Genomic DNA, 16,328 nt, shown 5'->3' with positions numbered 1-16,328 from the left:
GTACCACCATGCCCAGCTAGACATGCTTTTTTTCTTTTTCTTTTTTTTGCATAACATTTTTGCTTTCAAACCTGAATAACTGTAATTTGTCTGTCATTTTTACAAACTATAACTGAAGTCTTGAGTATTAGGAAGACATTTCCTCAAATAGAAACAAAGTGAACCCAATACTCAAATGAAGACAATTTATATGACTTATTAACATTAATAAAATTATGTTCTAAGACAAAATTAGAATTTTGAAAAATTTGAATTCATTACTGTAAGCTTAAAATTGTCCCAATACTTAAAGGTGCTCCTTTTTTTTTTAATATTTATTTTTTAGTTGTACACAATACCTTTATTTTGTTTACTTATTTTTATGTGGTGCTGAGAATCAAACCCAGGGCCTCGCACATGCTAGGAAAGCACTCTACCGCTGAGCCACAACCCCAGCCCACTTAAAGCTGCTTCTTGAGGAGATCTAGCTATCTTACTAAACCAGATTTTGCAAAAATGTTAAAGGTTTTCACATGAGACTTTTTTTCTTTTTTAAATGCAGTCCTAGGGATCAAACCCAGGGCCTCAGGCATGCGGGCAACCTCTCTACCACTGAGCTACACCCCAGCCAGAAATGTTTTTTCTTGACACATGTTGACATCTGCCACCTCATTGTTTTCCCCAACTGGCTACATGAGGAACCACCCCAGGACAATTCTGTAGACACTTCTATATCTTTTCTCCTCCAAGTTCATCTTCAGTTCTTTTATTTTTCCCACTAGTTTTTGGCTTTGGAAACTATGATTGCTTTCTATAAAAATGCATGTATAGGACTAGGATGGGGGTGAAGTTCAGTGGTAGAGTGCTTGCCTAGCATGCAGGAGACCCTGGGTTCCAACTCTAGCACTAAAATAAATAGCACTATTTGTGTTAATATATAATGGTTTACTACTGTTATTTTTAATGACCTAAAACATTTTAAAAATTGCTCAGCTTTAATGTTTAAAACAGTTAACTTTTATTTTTTAAGAGAACAGACACAAAATTTATTAACATTCCGAAACATGAAAATCGAATACACCATGTCTGAAATTTAGAAGTGGAAGCTTCTAAACCTTTTCTCAGAGGGGGAAGGGAGATAGGCATGTGTATATATGATTATTAGGGAAATGAATGGACCCTGGAGACAGAAATTAGTTTGTAAAATGATGCTCTCAAAACAGTTAATTTTTTTTTATTAACCCACAACAAAGCTCTTTTTGGTCTAAGTAACTTTTAAAAGTGTGAAGGTTCTGAGACCAATATTTTGAGATCCACTGATTTAAACTATCTCATTCTAGCTCCCTATTTTATAGAAAATCTATGATTCAGAAAGAGACAGGGACTTGCTCAGAGTTATATGGGAGGTTGATGGCTAGGTTGCAGATTTCCTGCTTCTGAAGCTACTCATTTGGTCCCCAGAAGAAGAATTTGCCTGTCTGTCGTGAGAATGAGTGAAGAGATGTTAGTCTTACCTTATAAAGCCAGACAGCATGAGGACCTTGGAAGTTTTTGTCTTAATTAACTGTAAAGGAAGAAAAAAACCACTTCTTTAGGACTGAGCCCCAGCTTTGCCCTGCTCATTTACCTAGCCATTTAGCAGTTAGCATTCCTCCCAGGTCACCAGGTCATGTCAGGAGCTCACAAATGAACTTCATGCATCTGAAGTGAGCAAGACCTTCAGTCAATTGATTTATGTTAATTTTCACTGGAACCTGGGAAAAGGTCTTAGTCTTACTCATTCTCTTACCCAGACCACCTCTTCTCCTATCCTTACTTACCAATAAGACCTCAGTGGCTTCTTCTATTTCTCCCTTCCAAAAAAAACTAGAAAAGAAAGCAAAACCAAATTGTGAAGCTCATAAAAGGAGCCCAGGGAATTAAATGTCAAACCTGGCCAGAATAGGTGACTTACTAAGAAGGAAGCTAAAATCTTTCTAAGTCCATATCAAGAAGTCTAGAGTTGGTCAAAGCCCCACAAATCATCTAGTTCCATCATTCTAACACATGCATCTAGCAGCTTCCAGAACATTCCTGGAGGTGGGAGGTTCACCATCTCTTGAAGAAGTCCCTCAAACTTAAAGGTTTTCACATGAGACTTTTTTTTTTTTTCTTTTTTAAATGCAGTCCTAGGGATCAAACCCAGGGCTTCAGGCATGCGGGCAAGCTCTCTACCAGCCAGAAATGTTTTTTCTTGACACATGTTGACATCTGCCACCTCATTGTTTTCCCCAACTGATTACATGAGGAACCACCCCAGGACAATTCTGTAGATACTTCTATATCTTTTCTCCTCCAAGTTCATCTCCAGTTCTTTCTATGTTTATCCTATATTCATGGCTTCCAGTACCCTCCCCGACCCTTTGACTAGTGTTGCTATGATCACTGACTTTCAAAGCTGAGTGCCCATGAATGGATGAATGAAAAAATTCAGAAGGCTTCAGGAGAATTAAACCTTGTAAGATACACACACTTCTAGAAATGAAAAATAAAATCAGTGATGATGTTCAGAATAGAGTGTAAGAGCTGGGTACAGTGGCACACGCCTGTAATCCCAGCAGCTTGGGAGCTGAGGTAGGAGGATTGTGAGTTCAAAATCAGCCTCAGCAATTTAGTGAGACTCAGACATCACTTCATCACCTCCCTTATATAGAGACTCTGTCTCTATATAAAATATAAAAAAGGGCTGGGGTTGTGGCTTAGTGGATTCAATCCCTGGTACAAAAAAAAAAAAAAAAAAAAAAGGAGAGGAAAGAGAAGAAGAAAAGAGTTTAAGAACAGCATCATAGGGCTGGGATTGTGGCTCAGCGGTAGAGCGCTCACCTAGCACGGGTGGGGCCTGGGTTCGATCCTCAGCACCACATAAAAATAAAGGCATTGTGTTGTGTCCATATACACCTAAAAAAATAAATATTAAAAAAAAAGAACAGCATCATGGGAAAAGGGAGAGATTTAGCCTGAGATGTACATTGACCCAGGGTAAATCTAAGATGACCTAGGCCATGGGCCCTTCCCTGTCACAGCTTTGGTAAATATAAGAATTCTAAGCTGATATTCTATTCTGGTTACAAAATACTCATTTCCAGACTGGATGAATAGTGAATCACCTATAACATTTTTTTTTTTTAATGCTTAGAATTGAACCCAGGGCCTTGCACATGTAGGCAAATGCTCTACTACTGATCTACCTCCCTAACCCTTGTTCTGCTTTTTAAAGATTCAAAGGCCTGGGCCCACCCACTAACTGAACAGATCTAGTCTGGAGTTCAGGGAATTGACATTACAGCCAAATTTGGGAGCCACTGCCATAGATGATGTGAACAATAACAGAGTAACATTACTTTTTCCTTCTCTCTCTATAAACAGCATATTTTTGCTTTCCTTGGATGAGATAAACTACTTGATTGATCTCCTCTGAATATAAGTCAACTGTGAACCACTGACTAATTTAATACCTTTGAGTTATTCTTTGGTAATTCCCATTAGTTTAGTGCTCTTTCCACCAGCCAGGACCTGACCCTAAGACTCCCAATTCCCCTTTATTGGCCATAGCAAAACTCACAGTGAAGATGTCTTGGGCAAGATGTTCACAGAAGCAGCCAGTTTCTTATCTAGTATGCCCCTAAAGCAAAGAGAAAAGGTAGCATTCACTAGAGCAAGTCCCAGGATCTAAAGAGAAAGGATGGGAACAGGGGTTCTTGGGAATTACCTTGGAAATCTAAATCTAAGTAGAAAATAATTTAGGATGTCCCTCCCCTGCTTTGGTTTAGTCCCCAGATTTCATGTGTTAGAAATTTTATCCTGTTAACAGTATTTGTGAGGCTCTTGGGAATTAATAGCTGCGTGGAAATGTGGGGCTGAAGCTGCTGCAGGATCCACTAGGGCAATGCCTAGTAGAGCCACAGGGGTTGGACTGCCACAGAGACCCGGGATTATAGAGCTATATGGCGGGCAAGTAAGAGCTATCAGCTTACCCAAGTGAGCTGAAGCTGTACTGAGGTGGAGGCTGGGCTGCACAAGGCCTTGGGGGCATAACCCCTGTCCCAATATATCCAGGAAGGGGAACATGCAATTATGGAAGATGGTTCTAGGGCCTTTAGATTTAATGCTGTTCATCCTGTTGGGTTTTGGACCTCCATGGAGCTGGTGACTCCTTTCTTTTTGCCTGACTTTTCTGTTTAGAATGGGAACATCTGTCCTATGGCCTGTTTCACCACTGCGCTGTAGAAGTGTGTAGCTCCTTTGATTTTTCAGGCCACAGTAGATTAAATTTGCCTCAGGCATGCTTTCAGTCTCACCCGAATCTGATTCAGATGAGAAAATGCACTTTGGACTTTTGTATTATTTTTGGAACCAGTTAAAATTTGGGGGTTTATTGTATTTTGCATGTGAGGACATGGATATTGGTGGCTAGAGGCAGAAGTTATGGTTTCAGTGTGTCCCCAGAATTCCCTAAATCATGTTAGTGGATTTGGAGGTGGGGCTTTTAGGTGATTAGGATTACCTGAGGTCATGAGGATGGCACCACCATGAGGGCATAGGTGGCATTATAAGAAAAGGGAGAGAGACCAACCTAGCATACTTGCTCTGTATCACCATGTGATGTTCTCTGCCATATTATAAAGCAGGAAGTAGGCCCTCACTAGATATCAGCACCATACTCTTGGAGTTCCTAGCCTCCAGGACCTTAATCTAGATAAACCTTTATTGTTTATAAATGACCCAGCTTGTGGTATTCAGTTACTGCCACAGAAAACAGACTCAGACATCCCTTCATCACCTCCCTTCAGAACAGTCCATAAACAGCATGCATAGAACCTCTGAAGACAGAGCTGTTTCTATGTACTTTTCTGGGTGAGAAGTAAAAAAGCAGCTATGGGAAGGAAGTTTTAAGGAGAGGCCCAGTCTGTCTGGGGTCTGGGCAGTAATTAACATTGGACCTAAAGAAGATCCGAATTCCATTTCCAGCCCTGCTGTAAGATGGCTATGGGATCTTAAGTAAGTTCTTTCTTTCTGTCCCTCTCCTACTTTGGGGAAATAAGCAACCTGACCTGCTATACAACAAGACTGGTTTGGCCAGTGGTTTTCAACCTTTCCTATTCCCAATAATTTCTTTTATTATGCTACCTCTACCTTTAACCACCAAAGATAATCTAGCTGAGACACTAAATGCTTCTAACTGTATTATTTAGACACTAAATGCTTCTAATACCCATGTGACCACACAAAACTAATACAATTCCAAGCAAAAGCAAAAAGCAAAAAAAAAAAAAAAAAAAAAAAAAAAAAAAGCATCATGTTTTGGCAAATAGACCTTTTCATCTTTCTTTCTTTTTTTAAAGGAAACCAAGGGAACCTCACCTCTGTTCTCTGAAGTGCTTGGACCTAGCCAAACAAACCTTATCTGAGCCCTGCTCACTGATTCCTCTTTCCCTCAGCCGTTACCAAGAGAACTGACTTCTTTTCTTTTTCCTTGAGCCCCAAGCTGAAGAGTATTCTATTTAAGGCTCCATATTCACGTGACATTATCACCACTGTTACTCTCTTGGAAAATTATCAACTGTAAGAAGAGACCTGTCACACAAACTTGTTCAAGCAACTGCTGTGAGCCTTGTTCACTCAACCACTCACTGCGAAATTACATTTCATTGGTTCTCCCGGTGTTAAGCAAATGCAAGGAGCAAGTTACACACCCATGGAAGATAATCACATTGCCTCAGAAGCCCTTTCCCAAATATGAACTCCTCAGCAACTAATAATAGCAACCTGTCTTTAATATGGAGGGGTTTTATACAAAAAGTCCCTAAAGGGCTGGGTCTGTGGCTCAGTGGTACAGGGCTCGCCTAGCATGTGTGAGGCCCTGGGTTCGATCCTCCGAACCACTTAAAATAAATAAATAAATAAAATAAAAGTCCTATGTCAAACTACAACTAATATATATATATATATATATATATATATATATATATATATATATCCCTAGAGCATTATAAAAGAGAGTAGGGAAGAAGAGAGGCTGACTGAATTCAATTTTAAAACAGACACACAAACCCTCAAAACCAGTAGAGAACCACACATGGGGAGCTCAGGATTTAGGAAGCAGAAGGGAGAAGTGCAGAGGTCACACAGGGTAGTGGCTCAAAGAGCAGATACATGTTGGTCCTCATGACATTTTAAAAAATCTTGACATTGGCCAGGCGCAGTGGCACACGCCTGTAATCCCAGCAGCTTAGGAAGTTGAGATAAGATGATCGCAAGTTTCAAAGCCAGCCTCAGCAACTCAGTGAGCCCCTGTCTCTAAATAAAATACAAAATAGGGCTGGGGATGTGGCTCAGTGGTCAAGTGCCCCCGAGTTCAATCTTGGGTACCCCCCAAAAAAATCTTGGCTTTATTAACCAATATTTAATATAGAATGTATTTCACACCCCAAACAATACAGATTATCTAGCTTCTAGCAAAAAGAAAAAAGTGAATCTTCCAATATTGGGCCTGCAGGTCAAATTTAGCCACGCTAGAGCTGAGCAGCAGCTGCTCCCTTGAGGCATGAAATACTCTTCTCAGGTCAACACAGTTCCATTGCTCTTTCCTCCCAAAGCCTAGGAAGCACCATCATTATACACCAGCCCACTTCTCATTTACCTGATTACAGGCATTTTCTTTCTTTCTTTTATTTTTTTGTTTTTTTTTGGTACTAAGGATTGAACTCAGGGCACTTAACCATTGAGCCACATCCCCTGCCGCAGTATGGCTGGGCACAAAATCATGAGCCACCATACACCTTGTAAATTCAAACAGCAACTCTTTATTCCCGAACTCACACCGGCCCTCTACAAACACGTTCTAGGGAAATTCACGTTCTGCCCGCCAAATTCACATACTCCACCAGGCTTTGAATCCCAAATACTTTCTGAATCCCATGAGAACTCATCGGAACTCAAGGATCGGGCATGCCTGAGGCAGCAGGATGCGCCCTATTTCCAGCAGGGTACACCTTAAACCTGGAACCGCCCTAAACACAAGGAGCAGGATACTCCCTAAACCCAGATCCGCCCTGGTCCTTGAGCAAGGTCACCTCTCATGCAATGTCCTACTTGGCAATGGCCCTCAGCATCTCTCTCCTTCTGGTTAATAAAACAACAAGCAATGTGGCTTAAGGACCATGCCTGGTAGGTTGTCCAATTCAACATATGGTTCTTACCCGTCATGGGAAAAACTGACCTCTAGGCGTCAGCCTCCTGTCTTAGGTTGATACCACTGCAATTGGATCATACCAGTCACTGACTACCGGTCCAGCATACAGCCATACTTGTGGATAGGCCTATGCACCAGTGGGGGGGTGAGGTTCTTGCCTCACCTCTGTTGGCAACCAAATTTAGCCTTGGTGCCAGTGGGGGGGTGAGGTTCTTTGCCTCACCTCTGTTGGCCCCCAAATTTTAGACCATCACTAGCAGAAGGGAGGAGGATACAGAAATGCCACGACACCAAGCCAGTTGACGGCTCCTTTGGAAAAATTGTATCACTGGTGACACCATCAGCAAACATATGCCAGCACTACCACAATTAACATGGGGTGCGCTGGCAATCCCCAACCCATTTTTGCATTTTACTTAGAAATGGGATCACAATGAGTTGCTTAGGGCCTTGTTAAATTGCTGAGGCTGGCTTTGAACTCATGATCCTCTTGCCTCAGCCTCCCAAGCTGCTAGAATTACAGGCATGTGTCACTGTGCCTGGCTGCCTATAGGCATTTGATTGTTATTGTGACACTGGACTAGTTTTAGTCTACTATTAACTTCAAGAAGGCTGAGTTGTAAAGCAAGAAGAAAAGGAACACAGAGCCACGGCCATTACTTCTCAGCCTCACTAATTCTCTTCAACCTGTATCTATAAACAGAAGGGGGAAAATTCAGATATAATAAGCATTTTCTGAGCACCTACTATATTTACTGGGGTATGCACTGTTTATATTTCATCTCATTTAATGTTCACCACCACTCTGTGAGGCAGATGGCATAATGCTGTTTTATAATTTAGAAAACTGATGCTTCAAGAAGGGAATCAGATGTGACTTGGCTGTACATACTTGCCTACCATGCTCAAGGACCTGGGTTTGATGCCTAGCACTGCCAAAAAAAAGAAGAGGAAAAGGAGGAAGTGGAAGAAGAGACACAGCTCGGCCAAGATCACATACATAGTAAATGGCATATTCACATTGAAATCCTGGCCTAGTCCAGTATTCTTTCTAGTATGTAACAGCTGCTTCTAGAAAACAGCCAAATACTTGAAATGACCTCCTCCTCCTTACTTATGAACAAAGAGAGGTGGGTCAGCAATTTGGAGACTTAGATTACAAACCTGCAGGGTTCCACAACTCTCTTATCTTAACGCCTTCAGCAAACCACCTCTCTCTGGGCCTCAGATCCCTTTTATGCCCTCCTGCACCACTTGACATTTTTAGGCCCTGCAGCAGCATCAGTTGGGGGATCATTTGGCCATGCTCCTTGTATCACCCCAAGCAGACAGCTGTAGAGTTCATTGGACAGGCAGGTTTGTGAGAAGCAAGAGAAGGGCCCAAATTAGTCCCTCTAGAGCTTCTTAGAGCTTCCCAAGTCTTCTGGGGCAGCACCTTAGCCCATGCACTATACCTGGCAATGTCTCTAGCAATTTGCTCGTTGGGACAGTTGACAAAGACGATGGAGTGTGTGCCAGAGATATAGCTGCCGGTGATGGCTGAGTGAAGCTGTAGGCTAAGGGTCCTAAGCATGGGGTACATCAGAAAAGAAGTTGCCAGGATCTACACAGTGGAAAAGAAAAGCACAGGTCAGTGACTCCCATCTCCAGCAGACTAGAACCAAGGCTGATATCATTTTTTCATCCCCCAACCCCATCTGTAAAATAACCCCTGAAATCTACATTGAGTTTTCATATTTTCCTCTGCATATTTTAGATGAGAAAGAAAATGGAGGCTCACAATTCAAAAAACTTTTTCAAAATCATATAGCTTTAATTGGTGAAGCCAGGATTTGGACTCAAGCCTGGATGACTTCAAATCCTTTTTTATTGTGCAAAACTCCTACTGCTGGTGATACTAACGGGCATCCACTGAACTGCCATCATTATGTGAAGATTATTATGAATGATAAACTCTTAATCTATTGATTTTCAAGGAGTAATTTCACCTGCGTTCATTTGTATATGCATTAGGGAATGTCAGACAATCTAGTGCAAACAGTAGGCTTGTGAACAGATCAATTCTGAAACAATGTAACCTGGGCTGCTGTGCTGGGAGGACCAAGAGGAAAGCTGTGCTAGAAGGAGCAGGAAAAAGCTTTGAAGAGAAGGAATGAGGTAGGACTGAAAAGAAGAAGTCATCTGAGTTGGATCTGAAATAAGTAGGATTATAAGAGGGTGCTCTAAGCAAATGATAATATGTACATATTCAAGAGGTACAAGGGACAGATGAAATATCCAGTCTGTACCAGATTTGCATGGGATAGTAAGAGTAGATCAGAGAAAATGAGGTTGGCTAGAATTATACAGAAAAGGGTCAGGCCACAGAGTTGGGGGTTTGCACTCAGGTGACTGAGTGCTTTTAGAGGTTTTTAAAGTAAGACAATAATAATATGGCCAAGCCAAGTAGCATTATAAAAGGGCTGGGAATGGGGAATGATCAGAAGGCAGCCTACTTAGCCATTTTAGTAACCCAAGAAAAAGACATTGAGATCCTGAACTGGGGTTGGGATTGTGGCTCAGTGGTAGAGAGCTCGCCTAGCATGCACAGGGGCCCTGGGTTCAATCCTCAGCACCACATAAAAATAAATGAATGGAATAAAGGAATTGGATCCAACTACAATTAAAAAAATAAATATTAAAAAAAAATTCTGGACTAAGGTGGCACTGACCATGTGAGAGGAAAAGGCATTCAAGATATAACTTCTTTTTATTTTAATGACAAACATCCAAAATCGGGGGGAATAAAAAGAACTGGAGATCCCTTCTATTCCAGGATTCTCCGTTTGGTGGACATAATGGAGCTATTAACAGGGACAGAGGCAACTTGCAAGGAGTCAGGCAGGGACTCAGCAAGGCTGAACAAGAACTGCTTCTCCTGCTTCCCAGGCCAGGGATCCGGCTTTGCTCAAATGAACCTCTGTCCTCCCTTCTCATTTTACATTATCGCCTCTGTCCTAGCTCCTACTTGTTGGCAGGGCCTGAGTAGTGGTTTTATATCTTTAGCTGCAGTTTGACCTCAGGCCTTTTGGGTTGGGTTTTTCATTCCCTCCCACTATCTCCACAGTGCCTCAGTCTCATATTAGCTCTTTGAACCAAACCAAAAACCATGCAAGAAAAAAAGAACCAGGCTTTTCAAGGAAGCTTTTACTGTTATTTCTTTTTGACAACTCAATTGGACCATAGCAGGAAAAAATAGAAGGACTAGAGGGCAGGATTTAAATCCTAGTGCCAGTACAGATAGCTGTCTGTGGCCTGCCAAGTTTCTTCCTCTTCCTTCTATAATCCTGATGTAAAAACTGGAGATTATGACATTCATGCTGCGTAACTCAAGAGCTGATAGGGGTTCAAACAAGATGGGAAAAGCAATTTGTAATCACTAACTCAATAAAGGAAGGGCTGTGTTTAGTTCACCATTCTCCTCACCTCAGTTCCTGGCACACAGCAGGTTCTCAATAAATACTTGTGGATTAGTGAATTAGTAGCACACAAGTGAAATGCTGTTGCTAAGACTAAATAGCCTTGTGAAGAAGGCAAGGCTTCTGCGTCACCCACTATGAGCAGTGCTTTCAGAACACTGTATGGTATTCCAGCTACATGACTCTAAAGAAGCTTCCAGCACCACTCTAAAGAAAAGGAGTATTCAGCCAGGCATTGTGGGAGGCCTAGGCAAGTGGACTGCAAGTTCAAGTCCAGCCTGGGCCACTTATGAAGACCCTGTCTTTAAAAAAAAAAAAAAAAAGAAGAAGAAGAAAAGAAAAAAAAGACTGAGGAGGCAAAGTGCTCCTGGTGATCCCCAGTACCCCCAAATAAATAAATAACCAACCAAGAGGTAGATGGGCCCTCAGGTATTATCTAAGACAACCCTTAATTCAACAAATAAGAAAACCAAGGTAGAACATACAGAAACTCAGTGATAGACCAATTCTTGCCTCCAAGACTCCTGACTTCCATTCTGACTTTTATGCTTTGCAATAAGCAAGACTAAGAATGGATTCAGGGCATCCTTGAAGCTTTGTTTTATCCAGTGCTTCTCAACTCAGGGAGATTTTGCCCCTCTGTGTACATCTGGCAATGCTTAGAGACAATTCTGACTGTCATGACTAGGGAAGAGGTACCATTGTCATTTAGTGGGTGGAGACAAGGCTGCTGCTAAACCTCCTTCTGTTGTGCCATTCACAGAATACAATGAAATACAGAGTATTCCTACCACATTACTATCTGGGAACAGACTATATGCCTGAGAAATGTTTATGGGCCACATCAGTTAAATATCAGAAGTAAGAAAGGTCAGTTTGGACCCCAAAGTGGACTATAATATTTTAAAAAGTAACATGTTATGAGTGTGAAACCAGTGAAAAATATACATATCACAACATTCCCAAACAAAAACAGTTACTATCATAGGAAAAGAGTCACCATAAATTTTAACAAAAAGCCTTTTTATTATAAAGCCTTCATATTTATGTCCTTTACTATACACCTTTTCATATTGATGTCTTTTTAAATATACCTTATCTAATTTAACATTCTTGTAAAATATTTTATGTACCCTTTCAGTAATTTCCTATTGTATTCAATCTTTCTCCTTTTTTTGTCCTAGAATATGTACACAGCCTTTCAGAGGCTATGGTTGACTTTACAGCCTGTGACAGGCAGAAGGGGCCTCACTAATCACCAAAGCCAGTGGCACTAAACCTGTAATCCAAGGAATCTGTAAATACCCTGAAGTCAAATGCAATATTGAGCTTATCTATACATTTTCCTGGAGTACAAATCCAGAGCTTTCAAAAAAACAATTCAATGAGATTTACAGTCCCCAAAAGTTAAGAGCCACTGATTTGTGCCAATTTTGACAGATAAGGAAATAATGATCAGTGAATGGGAGCAATCACTCCCAAAAGTAAGGGGTAAGCTGGGCTAGAACCCAGGGCTTCTAACCCTCTCCTAGGCTTTTTCCCCATTCTCACTTCCAACATCAATTTTAAGATATTTCAGATGAGAAAACAGTCCCAGAAAAATTAGTCTATTATACAACAGGAAAAGGAAAGACTCTATCATGAAACACTTAAGTGGGACTTTATCAGCAGATACCCGTTGCCCTCCCCCACTCTAGCAAAGAAACAGCACACTCATCTGTCCCTAGAAGTCAGGAGTAAAGGTATGGTGGTAACCTTGAGAACCACAACACTATCTCCAAAGGATCTTACCTACCTGCCCCCAACTAAAACCCCAGGACCAGTCAAGAGAAATATGCCTTCTTCTCCTCCATCCTTCTCCTTCTGTCCCCAGGCTAAAGGTTTAAGGATGAGGGGGTTTCACCCTGTAGACTAAGGACTCACCAGAAAGCATATGAGGACAGAGGGCCGCGAGTAGCCTGGCAGAGGGCACCGTGATCCCAGCCTGTCCATGGCTTTGTTGGTAATTTAGCACAAGGCAGTGGCAGTGAATTACAGTCTCAGGCGGGGTGCTGGCTGGTGGGCGGGCACTGAGGGCCTTATCTGCCCTTTCCCCACAAGGCCTCTGGTCTGCACACTGCATGCCCCGCCCCAGCCAGGCTGGCCAAAGACACTGTAGGAAACTGGGAAAGGGAGGTTATTTTCACTGGGCACACCTCTCCCTTGAAACTTACAACCTAAGCACTCAGACCTATAACTCTTGCAAAAATATATGCTATTTTCTCTTTCCATTCCAACAAACAAAAAGGCATGTCCCCAGAAACATACAGATAAAGACATAAACTTTCAGAAACCACAGCACACAAACACTAAAACACATACACAAAACTCTTCTCTAAAGAGCTTCAAACTACCTATAAACAAGGGAAGCACAGAATGTAACTCTTACACAATGTGGCCCCCATACTGCCCCCTCCTCCGAGGAGCTCCCCTAATTCTCTTTGGCTTAGAATACTCTTGCCCACTTCTTCACTTCCTAATAAACTCATTCCTTTTCCCAGGCCAACTGCCCTGGGAGCCTTTCTCAGAGTTAATCTCAGTCCTCTTCTAAAGACACACTGCGCTTGTTTTGGAGAGTGGCACATAAAACCAGCAAGCCAAGGGCTGACTGTTGTCCCTTGGGAATGCAGAGTTCACTGCTACTACAGTTTCCAAATTTTTAATATGCCTTTTTATTATAATGCCTTCATATTTATGTCCTTTACTATACACCTTTTCATATGCTATTTTCTCTTTGCAGCTTTTCAATGTGAAATATCCCAGTTTTAAAATGATGGCAAGTTAGCACAGAGGAAAAGCTTTAGTGCACAGGTAAACTGTCTCAGGGAACCATTTTACATCTTAATTGTTCTGGTGGCAGTTACACAGGTATGAAAAAAATTCAACTGGACACTTCAACAGGTGAATTCTATTGTATGTAAATAGTTTCTTAGACAAAACAGGAAATACTGAAAAACAATTGAAAAAATTTTCAAAATGGAAGGAAAACAACAAAATCTTGTTTGCAGATTTGCAGTTCATAGCTTCCCTGTTTATTCTCATCACCTGTTCATCTGTCTCACTTGTTGAGACTACAATTTCCTTTTCTGGAGCTACTGGGAATTTAACCCAGGAGTACTTACCACTGAGCCACATGCCCAGCTCTTTTATTTATTTATTTTTATATTTATTTTTTAGTTGTCACAATACCTTTATTTCACTTATTTATTTTTATGTGGTGCTTAGGATCCAACCCAGGGTCTCGCATTTGCGAGGCGAGCGCTCTACCGCTGAGCCACAACCCAGCCACTCTTTATTTTTTGAGACAGGGTCTTGCTAACTTGCTGAGGCTGGCTTTGAACTTGAGATCCTCCTGTTTCAGCCTCCCAAACTGAGCCACTGGGATTACAGGTATGCGCCACCATGGCCTGGCTAAGACTACAAATTCTTTTATTTTTTTTAATACTAATACATTTATTTATCTTATTTTTTTAATTTATCTTATTTTTTTTTGTGGTGCTGAGGATCAAACAACTACAAATTCTTAAAGGCCTGATAGACTTATGAAAATGTCTGACAAAGTACTTAATCGTTTGTAATCCTAATCCTGTTGTTTACATTAGCTGTGCAGACTCAAGCAAGTTTCTTAACCTCTCTGGGTTTGAAGGGAGGTTTTTGATAAATGGAGGGCTAATAACTTCCTTCATATGTCTGGAGTGAGGATTAACAGATTAATGTTGAGTGCTTTATAAAATGTATGATCATGTCACCATTTCAAAAAGAAACAGTCTCATGTCAACCACCAACACCTGTTTGTAACTGAAAAATTTAACATATATGGTTAGAGGCTGAATGGTCCTAAGAAAACCTTTGTATTTTAAGCCCTCTAAAATAAACTGGGGCCATGATCTCTCATACTAATCATCCATAAGAATGGGTACTGTTAATGACCATTTACCTCAGATATTTCCCGAGTTGATGTCCCAAGTTTAGAACAGGACTCTATACAGAATTTCCACTCAATATCTGTTGAATGACTAAGTGTTACAGATGTGTCTGATGATTACAAAGATGATAGTAGTGATGAAGGTGATGTTGAGGTAATGAGAGAATGATAATAAGATGAAGTGTTATTTGGAAGAAGCAACCTCTGGATCCACTCTGTCCTTCAACTCAGACACCTCTACTCATTCCAAATTCAATTCCAAGGTTAGATTTTAGAACTCCAATTATAGCTTTGACAGTTTTTTCAGCTATTATCAAGTCTTAGTGCCACTGCCAGGAAGCTTTTTATTCTGTACCTTTTCTCTTTCCTTCTCCTCCTCCCTATGGAATTGATTCAGGCTGACTTTGAGTAAGACTCAGACTTCCCCTGCAACACAGATACTACACCCATCTCTATCATTTACTTCGTTTATTTCTCCCTTATCACTTCCTTTATTGTTTATTTCTTCCTTCAGTTCCTTTAAGTTTCTTTTGCACCTCTCTATAGACATAACAGCAATTTACTGTAATCTTTTTTGGGGGATTGCACTGGACCACTGAGCCACATCCCCAGCCCTTTTTTGTATTTTATTTAGAGACAGGGTCTCACTGAGTTGCTTAGTGCTTCGCTTTTGCTGGAGCTGGCTTTGAACTCACAATCCTCTTGCCTCAACCTCCCCAGCTGCTGGGATTACAGGCATGCACAATGGCAACCAGCTCTGAAATCTTTTTTAAATGTCAAACTTCAATCCAAGAAAGGATTTGTATCAACTGCAGAATCAATGAAATCTGAGGCATCATTTAAGACAGCAATTTCTTTAGCTGTATCTTTACCTCTAGTTGGGGACTGGTCTTCTTCATCATCTATGGATATAGACTCTAAATTATTCCCAAAGATTGGAACTTTAGTAATTCATTATTTTCACTTTCCTTTATATTGATGCAGACAGATTTTTTTTCAACTTCTTCATTAGCTCTGGGGAAACATGCATACGCATTCAAAGAACATCCTTCCAATCTTTCCACTAAGCCTTATTTAAAACGGCTGTTTTTATACCATTCATCACTTCTTTTACCACTACTTCAGTAATGTGGCAATGTTGTCATGTTTCTTTTAAAGTAAGCTTTTTGTCAATGCAGTCAGCAAGGTGGTCAAACATATGGTTGACGTAATACCTCAGTTATACCATGATTCAAGGGCTGGAGAAAGCTAGTGTCTTCCAAGGAAAGAAACCCAAAAACATCAAATAATGAGCAAATAATGAGTCCGGGTAATCAGGACTTTTTTCCACAACTGGCAACACTCTGAATTCAAGTTTTTTGTGCTTTTTTTTTTTTTTTCTGTTAAACACACTTAGGTTTCATGGATAATCTAATTATAAAAACCAATCCAAAAAGAAGGTATTGTAAAAAATCTTCTTCCAAAAGAAAAGTGGGATTAAGGTCTTTGTGAAGCAGCAATGTATTCATCATTTTGTCCCGGGAGACATTGACACACAAAATGAAGGAAATCCTGTCCTTAAGTTTCCTCTAAGCTTTCCAGATTATTGTCTATTTCCTTAAAAGTATGGGAAGGCATGCGTTTCCAAACTAGGCTCATCTCCTTGGTATTGAGGACCTGCTGAGGCACACTGCTTCTCTCTCTGATGAGTCGCTCC

The 16,328-nt window shown here is 40.9% G+C and overlaps 1 protein-coding gene across 4 annotated transcripts in view; it reads right to left on the bottom strand.

Moving 5' to 3' along the window:
• LOC113196643 (protein CutA homolog) overlaps nucleotides 1-12,727 on the bottom strand; it is a 32,396-nt gene extending 19,669 nt beyond the window's left edge. For 3 of the 4 annotated variants that reach the window (XR_003302581.2, XR_003302577.2, XM_026408647.2), the window contains exons 1-5: nucleotides 12,592-12,727; nucleotides 8,665-8,813; nucleotides 3,581-3,640; nucleotides 1,800-1,845; nucleotides 1,494-1,543 (exon numbers count right to left, since the gene is read on the bottom strand). Coding sequence is in view for 1 of the 4 variants with exons in the window: in XM_026408647.2 (XP_026264432.1) it covers nucleotides 1,494-1,543; nucleotides 1,800-1,845; nucleotides 3,581-3,640; nucleotides 8,665-8,813; nucleotides 12,592-12,660 (374 nt within the window). In the remaining 3 variants the exon portion in view is untranslated. The remainder of the gene's footprint in view (nucleotides 1-1,493; nucleotides 1,544-1,799; nucleotides 1,846-3,580; nucleotides 3,641-8,664; nucleotides 8,814-12,591) is intronic. The other variant, XR_013343446.1, reaches the window with a different exon arrangement.
• Between the last annotated feature and the right edge of the window lie 3,601 nt (nucleotides 12,728-16,328).

Source organism: Urocitellus parryii, chromosome 4 (genome assembly GCF_045843805.1).
Source record: "Urocitellus parryii isolate mUroPar1 chromosome 4, mUroPar1.hap1, whole genome shotgun sequence".
NCBI classification, from domain to species: domain Eukaryota; kingdom Metazoa; phylum Chordata; class Mammalia; order Rodentia; family Sciuridae; genus Urocitellus; species Urocitellus parryii.
The sequence above is the reverse complement of the archived record's forward strand: the minus strand, read 5'-3'. Positions and strand labels throughout refer to the sequence as shown.